The sequence below is a fragment of the Metarhizium robertsii genome, assembly GCF_000187425.2.
Source record: "Metarhizium robertsii ARSEF 23 chromosome Unknown MAA_Scf_2, whole genome shotgun sequence".
NCBI lineage: Eukaryota > Fungi > Ascomycota > Sordariomycetes > Hypocreales > Clavicipitaceae > Metarhizium > Metarhizium robertsii.
The window spans coordinates 1,389,254-1,403,684 of NW_011942160.1; the positions used below are offsets into that span (position 1 = coordinate 1,389,254).

Here is a 14,431-nt window from a genome sequence, read left to right on the forward strand (position 1 = left end):
CTATGACTTGGGGATGCCAGAGCTGTGCAGCACAGGGCAAAGCTGGCATTGACGGACGCCCAGCATTCGTCCAGGTCAACCGGTGTCTGCATGGTGTACGGAGTACGGCGCGTGGCCACTAGGAAGCTGCAGCGAGGCCCCATCCAGGCCCCCAGACGCATTACGGGGGGCGCCCTTGAGCATTGACTGGAGCACCCGAGGTGCTGCCCGCGAGGCGCGGCCACTGCCAACATGTCCAGTTGTCCTCGCTTCAGTTTGCTGGCTGCGTCACCTCATGGCAAGAAAAACAGGGCGATTGTGTCCGCCAGCAACAAACTGATGGATTAAGAACCGAAAGCGGGCGATTTCCACCACCTCGGAGGGTGTCCTTCCGGCCAGCGGCAGAGCGCGAACCTAACGACGACCACGGGTTCCTTGAGGCGGGCAACTCAACGCTCCAGACCCCACCAGCCGAGCTGACCAGGCACCCAAGCCTGGCGCTCCGACGACTGACTGCGCAACGTTGAAGCCCCAGTGATCAGTAGTACATGCACACCGTCGCCAGTAGCACACCGAGCCCAGTGCCATTAAGCACTTGAGCACCAATTGACCCCCCAATCCCCTCCGCCGCCGGCCTGGCGCGTGCTGTTGTTGGCTGCTACCGAGTAGTACATGAGGTACATACGTAAGTACGTACGGGCTTGGCTGCTTGGCTGCTCCCCCTCCCCTCCTCAACCGAGAAAAAAAAAACATCCCGACGGCTGCTGGCTGCTTCCCCCTTCAACTGCGCCGAAAAGCGATTTTCTCATCCACGACGAACTGCCCAACGGCGACACTGGACGACGACGACCTTCCCGTGACGGAAGCAACGCGACTTGGCTACTAGTGAGCCCATTCAAACGACCATTACGCCTTTTGGCCCCTGTTTCTCCAGCCGACGACGACTGCTTCAGCCCATCCCCTGAAGCTATTCCTGCCGACGACCGCCCTTCAAGGCAACACCCCTCGACGACGATACAGACCTTGCGACCGTGTCTGTTTGCCCGTATTGAGATTGATCTCATCGACTGCGTCCCGTTAGCTATATACATTTTTTTCATCGGGGATATATCCATTCCGCTCGCTCCGCCGCCTACGAGGCTCCTCTACCCCGAGCTGTGATCACTTCTCGGTAAGTCGCTCCTTGGTGCTGTTTTTTCTTGTTGGCGTCTCTGGTCTCCTCCCACCATTCGCCGTCCGACTACGCCATCCGTGGGTGATGTCTCGTCCTCCGCATTGGATGTGCTCTCGTCCATCACGTACCCGAGAAATTTTGCGACCGAAATGTCGTGCACCCTATTTTTCGCTTTCCTCTCCCTCATTGCCGTCTTTCTGAGAGCACCGACACACTGCCGCCGTCGTGATTCTTGACACGCGCACCGCTACCTGATGGCTGGTTTACTAACTGCTGACGTCGTCCAGATCTTGAAGTGCATCGTAATATCAGCACTCCACCACCAGCCTTGATCGCACGTTCCCCCCTCAGCCGCCACCTCCTGCGCATCGGCTTGCATCTAGTGATTCGTTTTTCACGCGCCAACGCCGCCCACCTCTCCGGTACCCGCGGGCAATCCCTCGCCAAAGGGATCTCTCTAGTATGGCTGACCAACACGAGGTCGACCTCGATTCCATAATCGACCGCCTGCTCGAGGTGCGTGGCAGCCGCCCAGGAAAGCAGGTCCAGCTGCTCGAAGCCGAGATTCGATACCTGTGTACCAAAGCTCGCGAGATCTTCATCTCCCAGCCCATCCTGCTCGAGCTGGAGGCCCCCATCAAGGTATATTGCCTGGCACTGGCCGTTGTACCCCTATGCCATTGCTGACTGACACTGGCAGATTTGTGGCGATATTCATGGTCAATATTATGACTTGCTCCGACTCTTTGAGTACGGTGGTTTTCCTCCCGAGGCCAATTACCTCTTCTTGGGTGACTACGTAGACAGAGGCAAGCAGTCTCTCGAGACAATCTGCCTTTTGCTCGCCTACAAAATCAAGTATCCGGAGAACTTTTTCATCTTGCGAGGTAACCACGAGTGTGCCTCCATCAACCGTATCTACGGTTTCTACGATGAGTGCAAGCGTCGCTACAATATTAAGCTGTGGAAAACTTTCACCGATTGTTTCAACTGCCTTCCCATTGCCGCTATTATTGATGAGAAGATTTTCACTATGCACGGCGGTCTCAGCCCCGACCTGAACTCAATGGAGCAGATTAGACGTGTCATGCGACCAACGGATGTACGCCATTACCCCATCCCCATCCCCCCTTGTACCCAGCATCCAGCTGTTATCTCTGGGTTATTATTAGTCTGGACATGGTGCTAACCTGTCTAGATTCCTGACTGTGGTTTACTTTGCGATCTGCTCTGGTCGGATCCTGACAAGGACATTACTGGCTGGAGTGAGAACGACCGAGGTGTTTCCTTCACCTTTGGACCTGATGTTGTCTCTCGGTTCCTGCAAAAGCACGACATGGACCTCATTTGCCGTGCCCATCAGGTTGTCGAAGACGGCTACGAATTCTTCTCCAAGCGCCAGCTGGTAACTTTGTTCAGTGCGCCCAACTACTGCGGAGAGTTTGATAACGCCGGAGCCATGATGAGCGTCGACGAGAGTTTGCTCTGCTCGTTCCAGGTTAGTCCTATACCTTTGTTCACAATGGGTTGCAACGGCGACACACTAACCAAACAATTGTAGATTCTCAAGCCAGCTGAGAAGAAACAAAAGTACGTTTACGGTGGTCTCGGGAGCGGAAGCAAACCAGTCACTCCCAAATACAAGTCCAAATAGTGAAACAAAAGAAATGAACGAGTTTATACGAACATGATTGCTCTCTTCTAGGTTCGGACGACGCTAAGACTTGAATTGTACCACCTACATCGACGGATGACTTGCCCACGACACCGATTTGATCCAACATCCGCCGACGTGCCACTATAAAGCCCCGATTTTTGTCTCACCGCATCCGACTTGTTTTTGACCCCCACCGCTCTCTCTCTGTCGAATCTCGATCTCTACATCTCTCCACGTGAATGCGTGTTGCACATGCAGCTCGTAATTTGCGACTCGCGCCGTCGCTGGTGTTCGCGGCCGTGAGCATGCTGGGTTGGTTGCCTCGGGTTGTACGGGAAACTATTTGCCGCACCTTTTCTGTGGAAGTGTTCTCCTGGCTTATATATGTATTTTTTTTTCCTTTTTCCTTTGGCCGTGTGTATACGTTGGGAGGACGCCTGCCGGGGGGTTCGGCGGAATGGCAGAACGAAAAATCTATTCGGGCAGCCCGAATCGTCTCTAATGCTCAATGCGAACTTGATCACGACGAATGGCTGTTTCTTCTAGCTCATTATACAATATACAAATTTGACATACATGACGTCGTGTCCAAATGTGACGTCGGTTTGTTTTTGGACAGGGGGCAGTCGATCGCCGAGCCCCGAACCCTACTTCCGTCGGTGTTGCTACACAGCGGGCCTCGGAATGACGACGTATCACGGTATTATGATTCACCACATAATACATACAGGTAGGAGAGAGTGGCAAAAAAGTAAAGTATGACTAAAGCATACAATACTCGGAGTATTCGCTGCTTGACCGTGGCTCGGCTAGCCAGTTCGGTGTTGACCACCGGATGGGTTTTTAACAGAGTCCTCCATGCTAGGTACCCAGGTAGTCAGGCTGGGTGCACAATAAATTAACTTGGCTTCTTGTCAAGGCTGCCATTTTCAAAGATGTCTCCACGATGTGATAACTAGCAGCTGCCAGGCCGCGGGAGAGCTTGATGAGAACCCCGACTCGAGTCACACCAACCCATTGATTGTCGTTGGGCATTGTCTCATGCCCACGCCGCCCCTACCTGCCCACGCTCTTCGTCGTCGACTAGTCTGTCTGGCTTGACGTATACGCGCGAGATAGGACGTGGCAACGGGGTTGGAAAGCCGTTCCGCGAAGCCATCCCCGCGGCCTACTTGCAATCCTCACAAGGCGTGTCCGTCATGGCCGCCCCGGAAGCAGCAGCAGCAGCAGCAGGGCCACCCGCTCCGTCTGCGCCCTCAGTCGATTCACCGGCCGTCTTGCTCGCAGCGTGAGCGGAACGATGCCGGTCGACGTGTCCCAGGTCCCGCCCCGGCTCGATGACATCCCTCACCCGCCGCTTGAGTTCCTTGGTCTCGGGGAACCCGCCGTCCGTCTTCCTGTCCCAGAGCACGGTGCTCACAGCCCGGGGCGCCTGGTCCCGCGGCTGGTGGTGGATGGTCACGACGAAGGTGCCCCCCGTCGAGGGCTGCAGCGACACCTCGCCCAGGGATGTGGAGAACGTGGACAGGAGCTCCTGGGCGAACTGGTTCTTGAAAATTAGTCTCTTTGCTCTGCTTCGCAAGACGGCGTTTTCACAACCAACGTGCGAGGCGCGCCGGCACCGGTGAAGAGACGTGGACGTGGAACGAGGGGCGCGTGTGCAACGCAGGGGGGGACAAGAGACGTACGTAGGCCGCCCGGAGCATCCATTTGCATTGTGTGCAGAACTGGATAGTCACTCGCGGGAACCGAGTTTCGTAGTCTGCGTGTGCAGGCGCGCTGGTCGGCTCGGCCATTTTTTTTTTCTTTTTTCTTTTGGCTTGTGTGATGGGAATGCACTGCTCTGGTGCCGAGTGTGTGCTCCCCGATGCTGCGTTAGCCTGGATCACTAGAAAAGATCCTGGCGCGTGAGGGCGACGAATTCGAATGGTCCAGTGGTGGATGTGAACGCGGTGTAAGTAACGTTATTGTATCGAGAGGGTGTCGTCCGCGGGCGCATCCAGATTAACATTTGAATCCACTTCGAATTAGCCGCTCCACTGTTTCCACGGATGTCGTCGTTGTACGGAGTACCAGACAGGCAGAACGACCAGAGGCCAATGCCGAAGATTTGTAAGCCTAGCAGAGGTCCTGCTTTGTGGCTCAGATCAGACTTGGATTTGGTGCTACGACGAAGCATAGGCCGGCTATTCGGAGATCGGTTCCGGGTGGCCTGGACTTAGAACCTGGCTGCTGAGTTTTGAAGCAAGGAGCAGGCTTGCCAAGATAACAAGCTACACGTCGCTTTGCCAAGAGTTGTTTCGATTCATTTGTGGCGCATTGGGACTTGAAAGTTAGGAACATGTGAGATAGATGTGCTTTCACGACAAATAGCGGCGAAGCCAGTTTCAATGAATCTTGAGCATGGTCACTTGTGCTTGAACATTTATTGAACTTGATTGTGTACCAAACATGAATAGATACGCAGACATAACGGACACAAAGAAAAAAAACCAGTAAGAAAAAAAGGGAATTAATACATGCTGAAGAGCCGGTACTCCCAGGCCCATGTTTGCCTCTTCTTGCCCTCACATGGCTGCGTCTGTACCCCCGCGCACGGATGAGGCAAGACAGCGAAGTGTTTCGCTTCTTGTCTTCCTGGGGCTCTTTTATATTGTTGCGCAGTCAATGGGTCGATGGAATAAACAGAATTCCAAGTATATGCGTCGCCAATGACCATATTTCCAGACGCGTCGCCTTGCTCTCCTCTTTTCCCTTGTTGTTTTGCTCTTCATTTGCCGCTCGAGGGTATGCTGCCTCTGTGCTAACTCGGCACAAAAGCTTCGAGAGGGCTCTCTATCCATGGTCCCAGCCAAGGATCATGACGAGTATGTTTGTGTGAAAATTGTGTAATTTGGTACGCCGTATCCGTCTTTCCCACCCACCCGTCCGAAAATTCTCCTCGCCCTTCGCCTCCAAGCGCACCGTTCCGGATTAAGATATAGAACACGTTAGGGGACTGATCGCTGCTGCGGCCGGCGCCGGTGCATGCCGCACCTCCCAGCCATTGATAATAAACAAGAACAAATACCCATCGTAGCAGGTCGTTGGCTGGTAAAATTTTGCCGTCTACCGCGAGAAAATCGACGAGAAACACTGATTTACATGACGACACAGCAGCCGCCAGATTGTTGTGGTGCGTAGGGATCCTCGCCCTTAGGAACCGAACCCCATACGGATGGGACCATGTAATCCCTTGTTCCATTGCAGTAAGCAATGATGCTGTTTGCAGAACGCAGGTAGTGTCAGTTTCTATTCCCACCCCAAGAGTGTTGTCGTGCAGACCAAGTTACTTGCATGTACTGGTCGCCTTGTTCATCAGGGTATTTTCTCACCTCTTGGCAGCTGTGCTGATCGGAATACGCTCGCGCTCCAAGTCCTCTCGCAGGCGGTTGTTGAGCTCTGTTAACCGTCTCAGTTTTAGGTCTGCCATGGACTGTTTCGTCTTTTTGATCTGCGACGGGTCGCCGACATCTCGCGAGGTGTACTGAGGCATCTTGATGGCGGAAGGAAAGGACCGACGCAAAATTAAATTCGAGTCGAGCGTCAATTAGATACGAGGTGCCGAGGGCGAAGTCTGCGTAGTCTTGAGGACGCAAATCTGGCGGGCGGCGGACGCGGCAGACAAAACAATCCAAGCGCGAAGATACCGACCGAGTCGCGGACAAAACTAAATTGGATGCAGCCAGGCGTTAGTGAGACGTATCGTACAGCGGTCAATCAGCCACTCAAAGTACGACTCTTCTCAGAGGCTTGAATTGTCGATTATGGATTTAGGCTAGGGTTTGGCTGGTGACAAGACGAGACGACACTGAATGACTGAACAAAGACCAGGCTGCGAGCAATGGCCAAGGCAAAAACAGCCGATATGTGCCGCACTCGACGACGACAAGGCGCAGCGACAACGTTGGCTGGGTAGTACTGTGTCGTGCAAGTGGTGCTAGGATGCAAGGACGTGAAATCATGGATGGGTGATGGTATTGTTGTTGTCTGGTTCCCCCAAGTTGGCGAGCAGAACAGAGAGTCGAAGCTCAAATTGCCCACGCCTAGTTTCCGGCCCCCCTTATTCGTCCGCGGAAAGTTGCTTGGGAAAAAACACGTCTGCCCGTCGAATGCGAAGAAAAAATCTCTCAAAGCTGTGCAATCGCAATGTGAATGAATAGAAATAGGCCACTTACCGATCGATCAGGCCCTGGAGGATCGCGAGCAATAAATTGACAGAGGCGCTGAGGGGAGATGAAGGGAATGGGGGAGGAGGAGAAGAAGAAAGGACCAGGCAGGACTTGAAGCAGAAACTGGCACCGGTGGGGGGGTGAGTGCTGCAGCAGCGGGCAGTGGCCAGCAACCAGTGGCCAGCAACCAGTGGGCGGCACGTCGCTGGTGGGCAGCCAGTGGACTGGTCTCCTGTGCTTCATGCTGGCTCGGGGGCAGAAATACATGTAGCCGCGCTGGGACCAACTGGCATCTGGGCCTTAGGATGCCGGGCAAATTAGCATGCCCACCGCCCATCGTCTCCAGCTGTCATCTCTATGCTGTCGGCCCTCTTTGCCTCTTGACCCCTTAGCTCCAACCAAATAGAACAAATGGACCAATGGAGAGCAGGAGTGGCAGGAGTAGCCCAAGCTCGTTCACTCCTCCTTCATTCTGCAGGTGTGCCGGGCGCGCGGGTGGAGCTCAAGCACCACCAAAAAAAGATGCCAAGCTCAACTGCTCTGCCGTTTGAACGAAGTAGGACATACTCCGCAGTATCGTACTACTCCATCCCTTTGACTGCGCGCAGGTCCATTTTTCGTACCGAGCAAGGATTCTGACCAATAGGAAAGACTAAATTAGAAGGTACAAAGCCCCTCTGATAAATACCGTGGTAATAGAAGTACTATTAATTCTGAAATTTACAAAAAGCTACATTAGGTTAGGTGGCTAACCTTGTTGTTTAATAAGTATCTTCTTAAGTATCGCAGAAGGGTGGGTCCGCTACATCAATTGGACCTGCGCGCAGTCAAAGGGATAGATCCCACATGCTCTCTCTATTTTTCAGGCTTGATTGCTTCTTCCGCAGTCCACCGATTTCTCCCCTTTCGATCATCATACTTACATTCTGTCATGCCCCGTCTCACGTCTCCTCTGTAAAGCTGACATATCTATGGAGTACAACCCGCGTTGAAATTGAAGCCAAGCAAGGGGAACAGTTGGCTGCTTTGCCTCGCTCTCATTGGCTCACTGGCTACAGACCACTCCGCTCATGGTTTAGCGCCGTCGCCGCTCTTTTCAATTTGCCCCGCCACCTCGTCTGGAAGGGAAATTTGATTCTGATGACTCCAGTGTCTTCCTCTTGGAATGTACATGTGCGGCTGTTGCCGCTTTGAATGCTTCATGGACCTATCAAGCTGTGTGCCGAGGATTCTTTCCCTTTGCTCTGTACTCCGTGCTACCACTACGTACTCTCTGCCTTGCCTTGCTTGCCTTCGGGGTCGGCGGTCGTGACGCCAGAAATGAGACAATAAGGGTTCAGCAGCATCACGCCACGAGTACCACGGTAATAAGAACGAGAACCTAAAATGGCCACACACGCAGTATATCAGCGAGGTCTGCCCTCGTCTGCATTCCAAGTCCACCCCGTTCCTCTCCATCCAAGTCATCTGCCTCTTCTGCTATCAAGACCCAACACAATTATTCGGGAGTCCCTGCCTCCACACAAATCTCCCACAAGCATTACAACCACTCACTTGCTGACATCGCCCACAGCTATCGAATCACTACTATATAAAAACAACATGACCAAAGGTGGCAAGAAGCCCAATACAAGTAAGTTACCCGTTGTAAGCTTCAAGGATGGAATCGGGATTTTTTGCGTTGAGGTTGGCGTCTCTTTTACTATAAAGGGCTTCCAATGGTTATAGTGTTGTTTTTGCCCCCTCCTTGTTAGCTTTAACCCCTAAAGCTTAGAACAGGCAACTTGTATTGGGCTTCTTGCCACCTTTGGTCATGTTATTTTTATATGGTAGTGAGATTTAATCGCTGTGGGCGATGTCAGTAAGTGCTTGTGGGAGATTAGCGTGGAGGCAGGGGCTCACGGATAGTTGTGTTGGGTCTTGATAGCAGAAGAATAACTGAGATGGAGAGGAACGGGGTTGACTTGAAATGCGGACGAGGGCAGACCTCGCTAATATACTACGTGTGTGGCCATTTCAGGTTTTCGGCGTGAGTCACCGGCATCAATTTGCTTCTATGATGACGGTGGCTAAGGTTATCGCGAGATGGCTTCAGCTAGCGGGCCGCAATAGAGCACCAATGATGCGGTTGTGTCTGACGCGTCACGATACGTAAATATTTTATTTTTCTGGTCTTTTACTGTTCTTAGCTTAATATAGCCTAATACTGTGTTACCAGATGTTGTGCCTGCACGATACTTATATTATGCTTCTATTCTCATTTAACGTGAGAGGAAAAAAAAAAAATTACTAATAAGAACAAGGCCTAGAAGGCTGTTTTACATTGCGTCTACGGAGTACCTTTTGTAGAACTCGAGTTTCCTGCAGACAGTATGGGATAGATACGATAAGTTATGCGTTGGAATGCGGCGATGTGTCAGGTAGGATGCATGCATTTCTACGCCGTATGTCTCGGCCTATTTTTATCTAGTGCCTTATGCTTCCTTTGATCCAGCTGGGAGCAAAAGACCGGCAGATGTACAGGCTAATAACAGCGGGTGATCGTGGTGCATAATTGCAAGCTTGACTCTTTCCCCACCCCCCTTCCCCCTTTTTTTTTGAAATGGTCAGCTTCATCGTTGGACCGCAAGACTGCAGACTGCAATTCTATGCAGATGACATAGCCAGGGCACACCTTATGCTACTACTTACATGCCACGCCAGCAACGAACTGTTCAGTACTGGCGCTCTCCCTTTCCAGAACGCCATGGTTGGTTGGAGTGTTTCCAGCATGCAAGTCTTCGAGTGTTTGAGTTGGTGCAAATACAAACGGTGCCGTGCTTCGCTTTTTGCATGGGTCGGATGTGAGCTGTAGTCTCTTCAATCGCCTGTGTCAATCTCCAGGTCCAGTTGAACGCCGTTCGAGATCCCATAGTCTTCCAGCGTAATGTGGTCTTTGAATGGCCGTTCTCCCTGTCTCCGTAGCATAATTTGACTGGGCTCACGCCCAATTCGAGCTGCCACCATGATCTTGAACTGACCAACCGTATCAGAGGGTAGGCATGGGACAGCAGACTTGCTTCCCAAGCGGTCATTAACATGGACAATAATCATTTCCTCGCCTCCGGTTGCCGAAGCCGGTGTAGGCTTGCCGGTCTTCTCCTTTCTTCCATCCGCTTTTTCGGAAGAGTCTCGGTCGTTTCGACGAGGTGACCGTAATCGGTCTGGTACTCTATGGTTGCTGTCGCGATTGCGGTCGCGATTGCGGTCGCGATTCCTGTCTCTATCCCCAGGCCTGTCCCTAGTTCTGTCATGATCCCGGTCATGATCCCGGTCACGATTTCTGTCTCGGTAACCTCGCCCTCTGTCCCTATCTCTAGAGCGATCGCGGAAGTCTCGACGATGTCCATCATCTCGATCGTCATTTCGTCGGATATTGTCCTTCCATCTAAACCCGCCGCGTTTGGGTCGTGGTCCTCGGCGGGCTGGTGACTGAGAACGAGATCGTCTTGGCGTGTCGTCAGCCATGATGATACAAGGCCACTAGCCGATATACGGCTTCCTCTCAAGGTTTCTCGGTTATGGCTCGCAAGGACAAATCGACGAGTCCTATTTCAAACTTGCCGCTAAAGCTTTGTTCAATGGGTGGGGCCGAAGGCGTCCTGAGGCAATCATCCTCTTTAATCACGTGACTCGCACAATCAGCGCAGCCCCTCAGCGCTCGGATAAGCGTCCACACACGAAAATTGAAAATTCCTCTTTGCCGTGCCTCGCATCAACACCACGAGTCCCAAGTGCCCCATTATTCGCACTCAGGCTTGCGACGGCTACGCATAGCCCTCACATCTCCTCGCCTTAGAAAGCCAACACACAGAGGAGGTTGCCCAGCATGGTACGTCATCATCGAAGTAAAGACGAACAATGAAAGGCGCTTGCCTCTACCCCTCCCTGGCTATCATGTTCTTATGTCGCCGTCATCGTCGCTAACCACCGTGGCCAAAAATAGCCGCCTCCGCCGCACCAAAAACCCGAAAATGTGCTGAAGCGTGCTCACGAGCTCATCGGCGTCAACCAGGCCCCCGCGGCCCTGAACCTGCTTCACGAACACGTCACCAGCAAGCGTTCCCGAAATGTTCCCATCGCCTCGCTGGAGCCTGTGATGCTCCTGTTGGTGGAGCTGTCCGTCGAACAGAAGAAGGGAAAACTGGCCAAGGACGCTCTTTACCAGTATAAGAATATTTCTCAGAACACCAATATTGGGACTATTGAGGTTCGTTGCATTCCCCTTCGCCTTCCCGAACGACGTGGCAAAGGAAGGGAAAAAAGAAAAGCAGTAAAACCAGAGCACCAATTTAGTAACACCTCGACAGCTTGTCTTGAAGAAATTCATCGAGTTGGCCGTTGAAAAGGTCACCGCTGCCCAGCAAAAGGCCGACGAAGTTCAGTCTAGCATCGATGCTACTACTACTACGAATGTCGACGATTTGGAAGCCACCGAGACTCCGGAGTCCATCCTCCTTGCTACTGTCTCTGGAGAACAGTCCCGCGACCGCACTGACCGTGCCATCGTCACCCCTTGGCTCAAATTCTTGTGGGAAGCATACCGAACCGTTCTCGATATCCTCCGCAACAATGCTCGTCTCGAAGTTCTTTACCAGAGCACTGCCATGCAGGCTTTCGATTTCTGCCTCAAGTATACCCGAAAGACCGAGTTCCGCCGTCTTTGCGAGCTTCTGCGAAACCATGTCCAGACTGCTGCCAAGTACTCCTCGCAGATGCACGCCATCAACCTGAGCGACCCCGATACTCTTCAGCGTCATCTCGAGACTCGTTTCCAGCAGCTAAACGTTGCCGTTGAGCTCGAGTTGTGGCAGGAGGCCTTCCGCAGCGTCGAAGACATTCACACCCTTCTTAGCCTGTCCAAGCGCCCTCCCAAGAATGTCATGATGGCCAACTACTACGAGAAGCTAACTAGAATCTTCTTGGTCGGCGAAAACTACCTGTTCCACGCTGCTGCCTGGTCCAGATACTACACTCTGCTCCGGCAGTCTTCCGTTCTGGTTGCCAGCGGACAGGGCAAGAAGGCCGACAACCCTCCTGCTTCCGATGCCGATCTTCAAAAGGCTGCTTCTTTTGTCCTTCTATCTGCCCTGGCTATTCCGGTCATCAGCACTTCTCGATCTCGCGGTGCCATGGTCGACTTTGACGAGGCCAGAAAGAATAAGAACTCCCGGCTTACTCACTTGCTGGGTATGACCCAAGCTCCTACTCGTAACAGACTCTTCCGTGATGCTCTGTCCAAGTCCCTACTTCAGCGTGCTCGCCCTGAGATTCGGGATCTCTTCAACATTCTGGAGGTTGACTTCCACCCTCTGTCAATCTGCCAGAAGATCTCCCCTATCTTGACAAAGATTGGCGAAGATGCTGAGATGGAGCGATATATCGTCCCTCTTCAGCAGGTCATTCTTACTCGACTTTTCCAGCAGCTGTCTCAGGTCTACGAAACGGTTGATCTGTCCTTTGTTGAGACCCTTGCTCAGTTCCCGGAGCCTTACCAGGTTACCCGTGGCACTATTGAAAAGTTTATCATGAATGGCAACAAGAAGGGCGATCTTGCCATCCGTATGGACCATGCAACTGGCGTCCTCAGCTTTGACAACGATGTCTTCTCTTCTGCCAAGGCTGGATCCGCTGGATCCGCCGAGTCTGAGACTGGTACCGTCCAGCGTCTGCAGAGCACCCCCTCTGACATTGTCCGCTCACAGTTGACTCGCCTTGCTCGATCGCTGTACACTACCTGCCATTACATTGACCCCAACTTCAATAAGGAACGGGCAGCTGCTAGACAAGCTGCTCTGCAGCGAGCCAAGGCTGGCGCTGAGCAAGAGCGTCAAGACATTCTTGCCCGCAAAGAAACTATTCAGAAGCGCAAAGAGGAAGCATCCGAGCTCCAGGCTCGTCGGGAAAAGGAAAATGCCCGACAGAAGCGTCTCCGTGAGCAGGCTCTTCAAGAGGCTGAGGACAAGAGACTGGCTGCCGAGCAAAAGGATCGCGAGGCTAAGCGTCTCCAGGCTGAGCGTGACCGAGTTCGTAAGGATGAACTCAAGAAGCAGATTGCCGAGCTCAAGATGTCTGACAAGGTCTTGGATATTGACCTTGATGACCTTGACAACCTTGATACCAACCGCCTTCGTGCTATGAAGCTTGCTCAGCTGGAGCGTGAGAAGAACGACGTCAATGAGAAACTCCGCATCACTGGCAAGCGTTTTGATCATTTGGAGCGTGCCTTCCGTAAGGAAGAAGTCAAGAAGCTAAGTGAGGACTATGCCAAGCAGGTTGAAGTCGACCGTGCAATCTACGAAAAGGTCAAGACCAAGACCCTCAAGGAGGCGGAGGAGAAGCACAAAGAGAGTGTTGAGCTCAAGCACCGCCTTACTCGCCTTGTTTCATACTACGAGGATTTCAGAAGCTCTCTGCATGAAAGGCGCCGTGATGAGTTTGAGAAACGCCGTAGAGATGCAGAGCGTGAGTTGGAGAAGCAGATTGCCGCTCGCAAGAAGGAGTTCCGCGACCGCAAGCTGCGGGAGAAGAGAGAGCGGGAGGAGAAGGAGCGCGAGCTTCGTGAGGCTGAAGAGCGTGCTGCTCGCGAGAAGGAGGAGCAACGTCAGCGTGAGGAGGCGAGAAAGGCCGAACTCGCCAAGCTCAAGGAGCAGCGAGACAAGGAGCGTCAAGAGATGCTTGAGAAAGCTGCCCTTCAGCAGCGCCGTGAAGAAGAAGCCTTGGCTCGCCGGAAAGCCGAAAAGGGAGCGGCTGCGGCGCCCTCGGCGCCCTTACGAACAGAGACCCCAGAAGGCCGGAAACCTCCTGTCATTGGATCCGGCAGTTGGCGCGAGCGTGAGGCATCCAAGAATGCCGCCGCCGCTGCTGGCGCCACGTCTGGCTCTGAATCTCGGTCCGGTCCTGCCATGGAACGCACCGATTCCAACGACCGCCCCTCTGGTCCTCCTCGTCTGCAGCTCGCCGGATCCGGCAACAAGCCTAGCTGGCGTGATCGTCAAGCGGCCAAGGGCGACGCCCCTTCATCATCAGACAATACTGCCCCTCCCGCTAATTCAAGAGGCTTTGGCGGCCCTCGTGGTGCTGCCCCCCCTATGGACCGTGGTGGCTCAAACCGTGGCGACACATCTTCACCTGCTCCTCAGTCTGAGTCTTTGCCTCCTCGTACTGCCGGCAAGTGGGTTCCTCCTCATATGAGGAACAAGGCTTAAACGACGTAATGATGGGAACATATATTACAGTGATCGAAGTTGAAAAAAAATGGCACAAAGGGCGGAGCAGATATTGGATCCAATGTGAAGGGAAACGACTACACCCATATCTATGTAGTTGAAAATGAAGACGGAACGCGGAGGGATCGCTGTTCCAGCTATT

General features: G+C 53.0%; 5 protein-coding genes across 5 annotated transcripts; 2 read left to right on the forward strand and 3 right to left on the reverse strand.

The window, feature by feature from the left end:
- Positions 1-1,615: 1,615 nt before the first annotated feature.
- MAA_05993 (calcineurin-like phosphoesterase) lies at positions 1,616-2,807 on the forward strand (the record flags this gene model as incomplete). Its single annotated transcript, XM_007823991.1, has 4 exons — positions 1,616-1,795; positions 1,854-2,255; positions 2,352-2,651; positions 2,715-2,807. The coding sequence occupies 4 exons, from the start codon at positions 1,616-1,618 to the stop codon at positions 2,805-2,807; spliced, it is 975 nt and encodes a 324-aa protein (XP_007822182.1).
- A 1,171-nt stretch (positions 2,808-3,978) lies between these two features.
- On the reverse strand, positions 3,979-4,606 carry MAA_05992 (selenoprotein domain protein; the record flags this gene model as incomplete). The annotated part of the gene is made up of 2 exons (XM_007823990.1): positions 3,979-4,353; positions 4,499-4,606. 2 exons carry the CDS (start codon positions 4,604-4,606, stop codon positions 3,979-3,981), a joined length of 483 nt encoding a protein of 160 aa, XP_007822181.1.
- Positions 4,607-5,950: 1,344 nt separating this feature from the next.
- On the reverse strand, positions 5,951-6,345 carry MAA_05991 (G protein gamma subunit; the record flags this gene model as incomplete). The annotated part of the gene is made up of 2 exons (XM_007823989.1): positions 5,951-6,071; positions 6,185-6,345. The coding sequence occupies 2 exons, from the start codon at positions 6,343-6,345 to the stop codon at positions 5,951-5,953; spliced, it is 282 nt and encodes a 93-aa protein (XP_007822180.1).
- A 3,535-nt stretch (positions 6,346-9,880) lies between these two features.
- MAA_05990 (Ubiquitin supergroup) lies at positions 9,881-10,528 on the reverse strand (the record flags this gene model as incomplete). Its single annotated transcript, XM_007823988.1, has 1 exon — positions 9,881-10,528. One exon carries the CDS (start codon positions 10,526-10,528, stop codon positions 9,881-9,883), a length of 648 nt encoding a protein of 215 aa, XP_007822179.1.
- Positions 10,529-10,889: 361 nt separating this feature from the next.
- On the forward strand, positions 10,890-14,268 carry MAA_05989 (eukaryotic translation initiation factor 3 subunit A; the record flags this gene model as incomplete). The annotated part of the gene is made up of 3 exons (XM_007823987.2): positions 10,890-10,892; positions 11,007-11,270; positions 11,371-14,268. The coding sequence occupies 3 exons, from the start codon at positions 10,890-10,892 to the stop codon at positions 14,266-14,268; spliced, it is 3,165 nt and encodes a 1,054-aa protein (XP_007822178.2).
- Between the last annotated feature and the right edge of the window lie 163 nt (positions 14,269-14,431).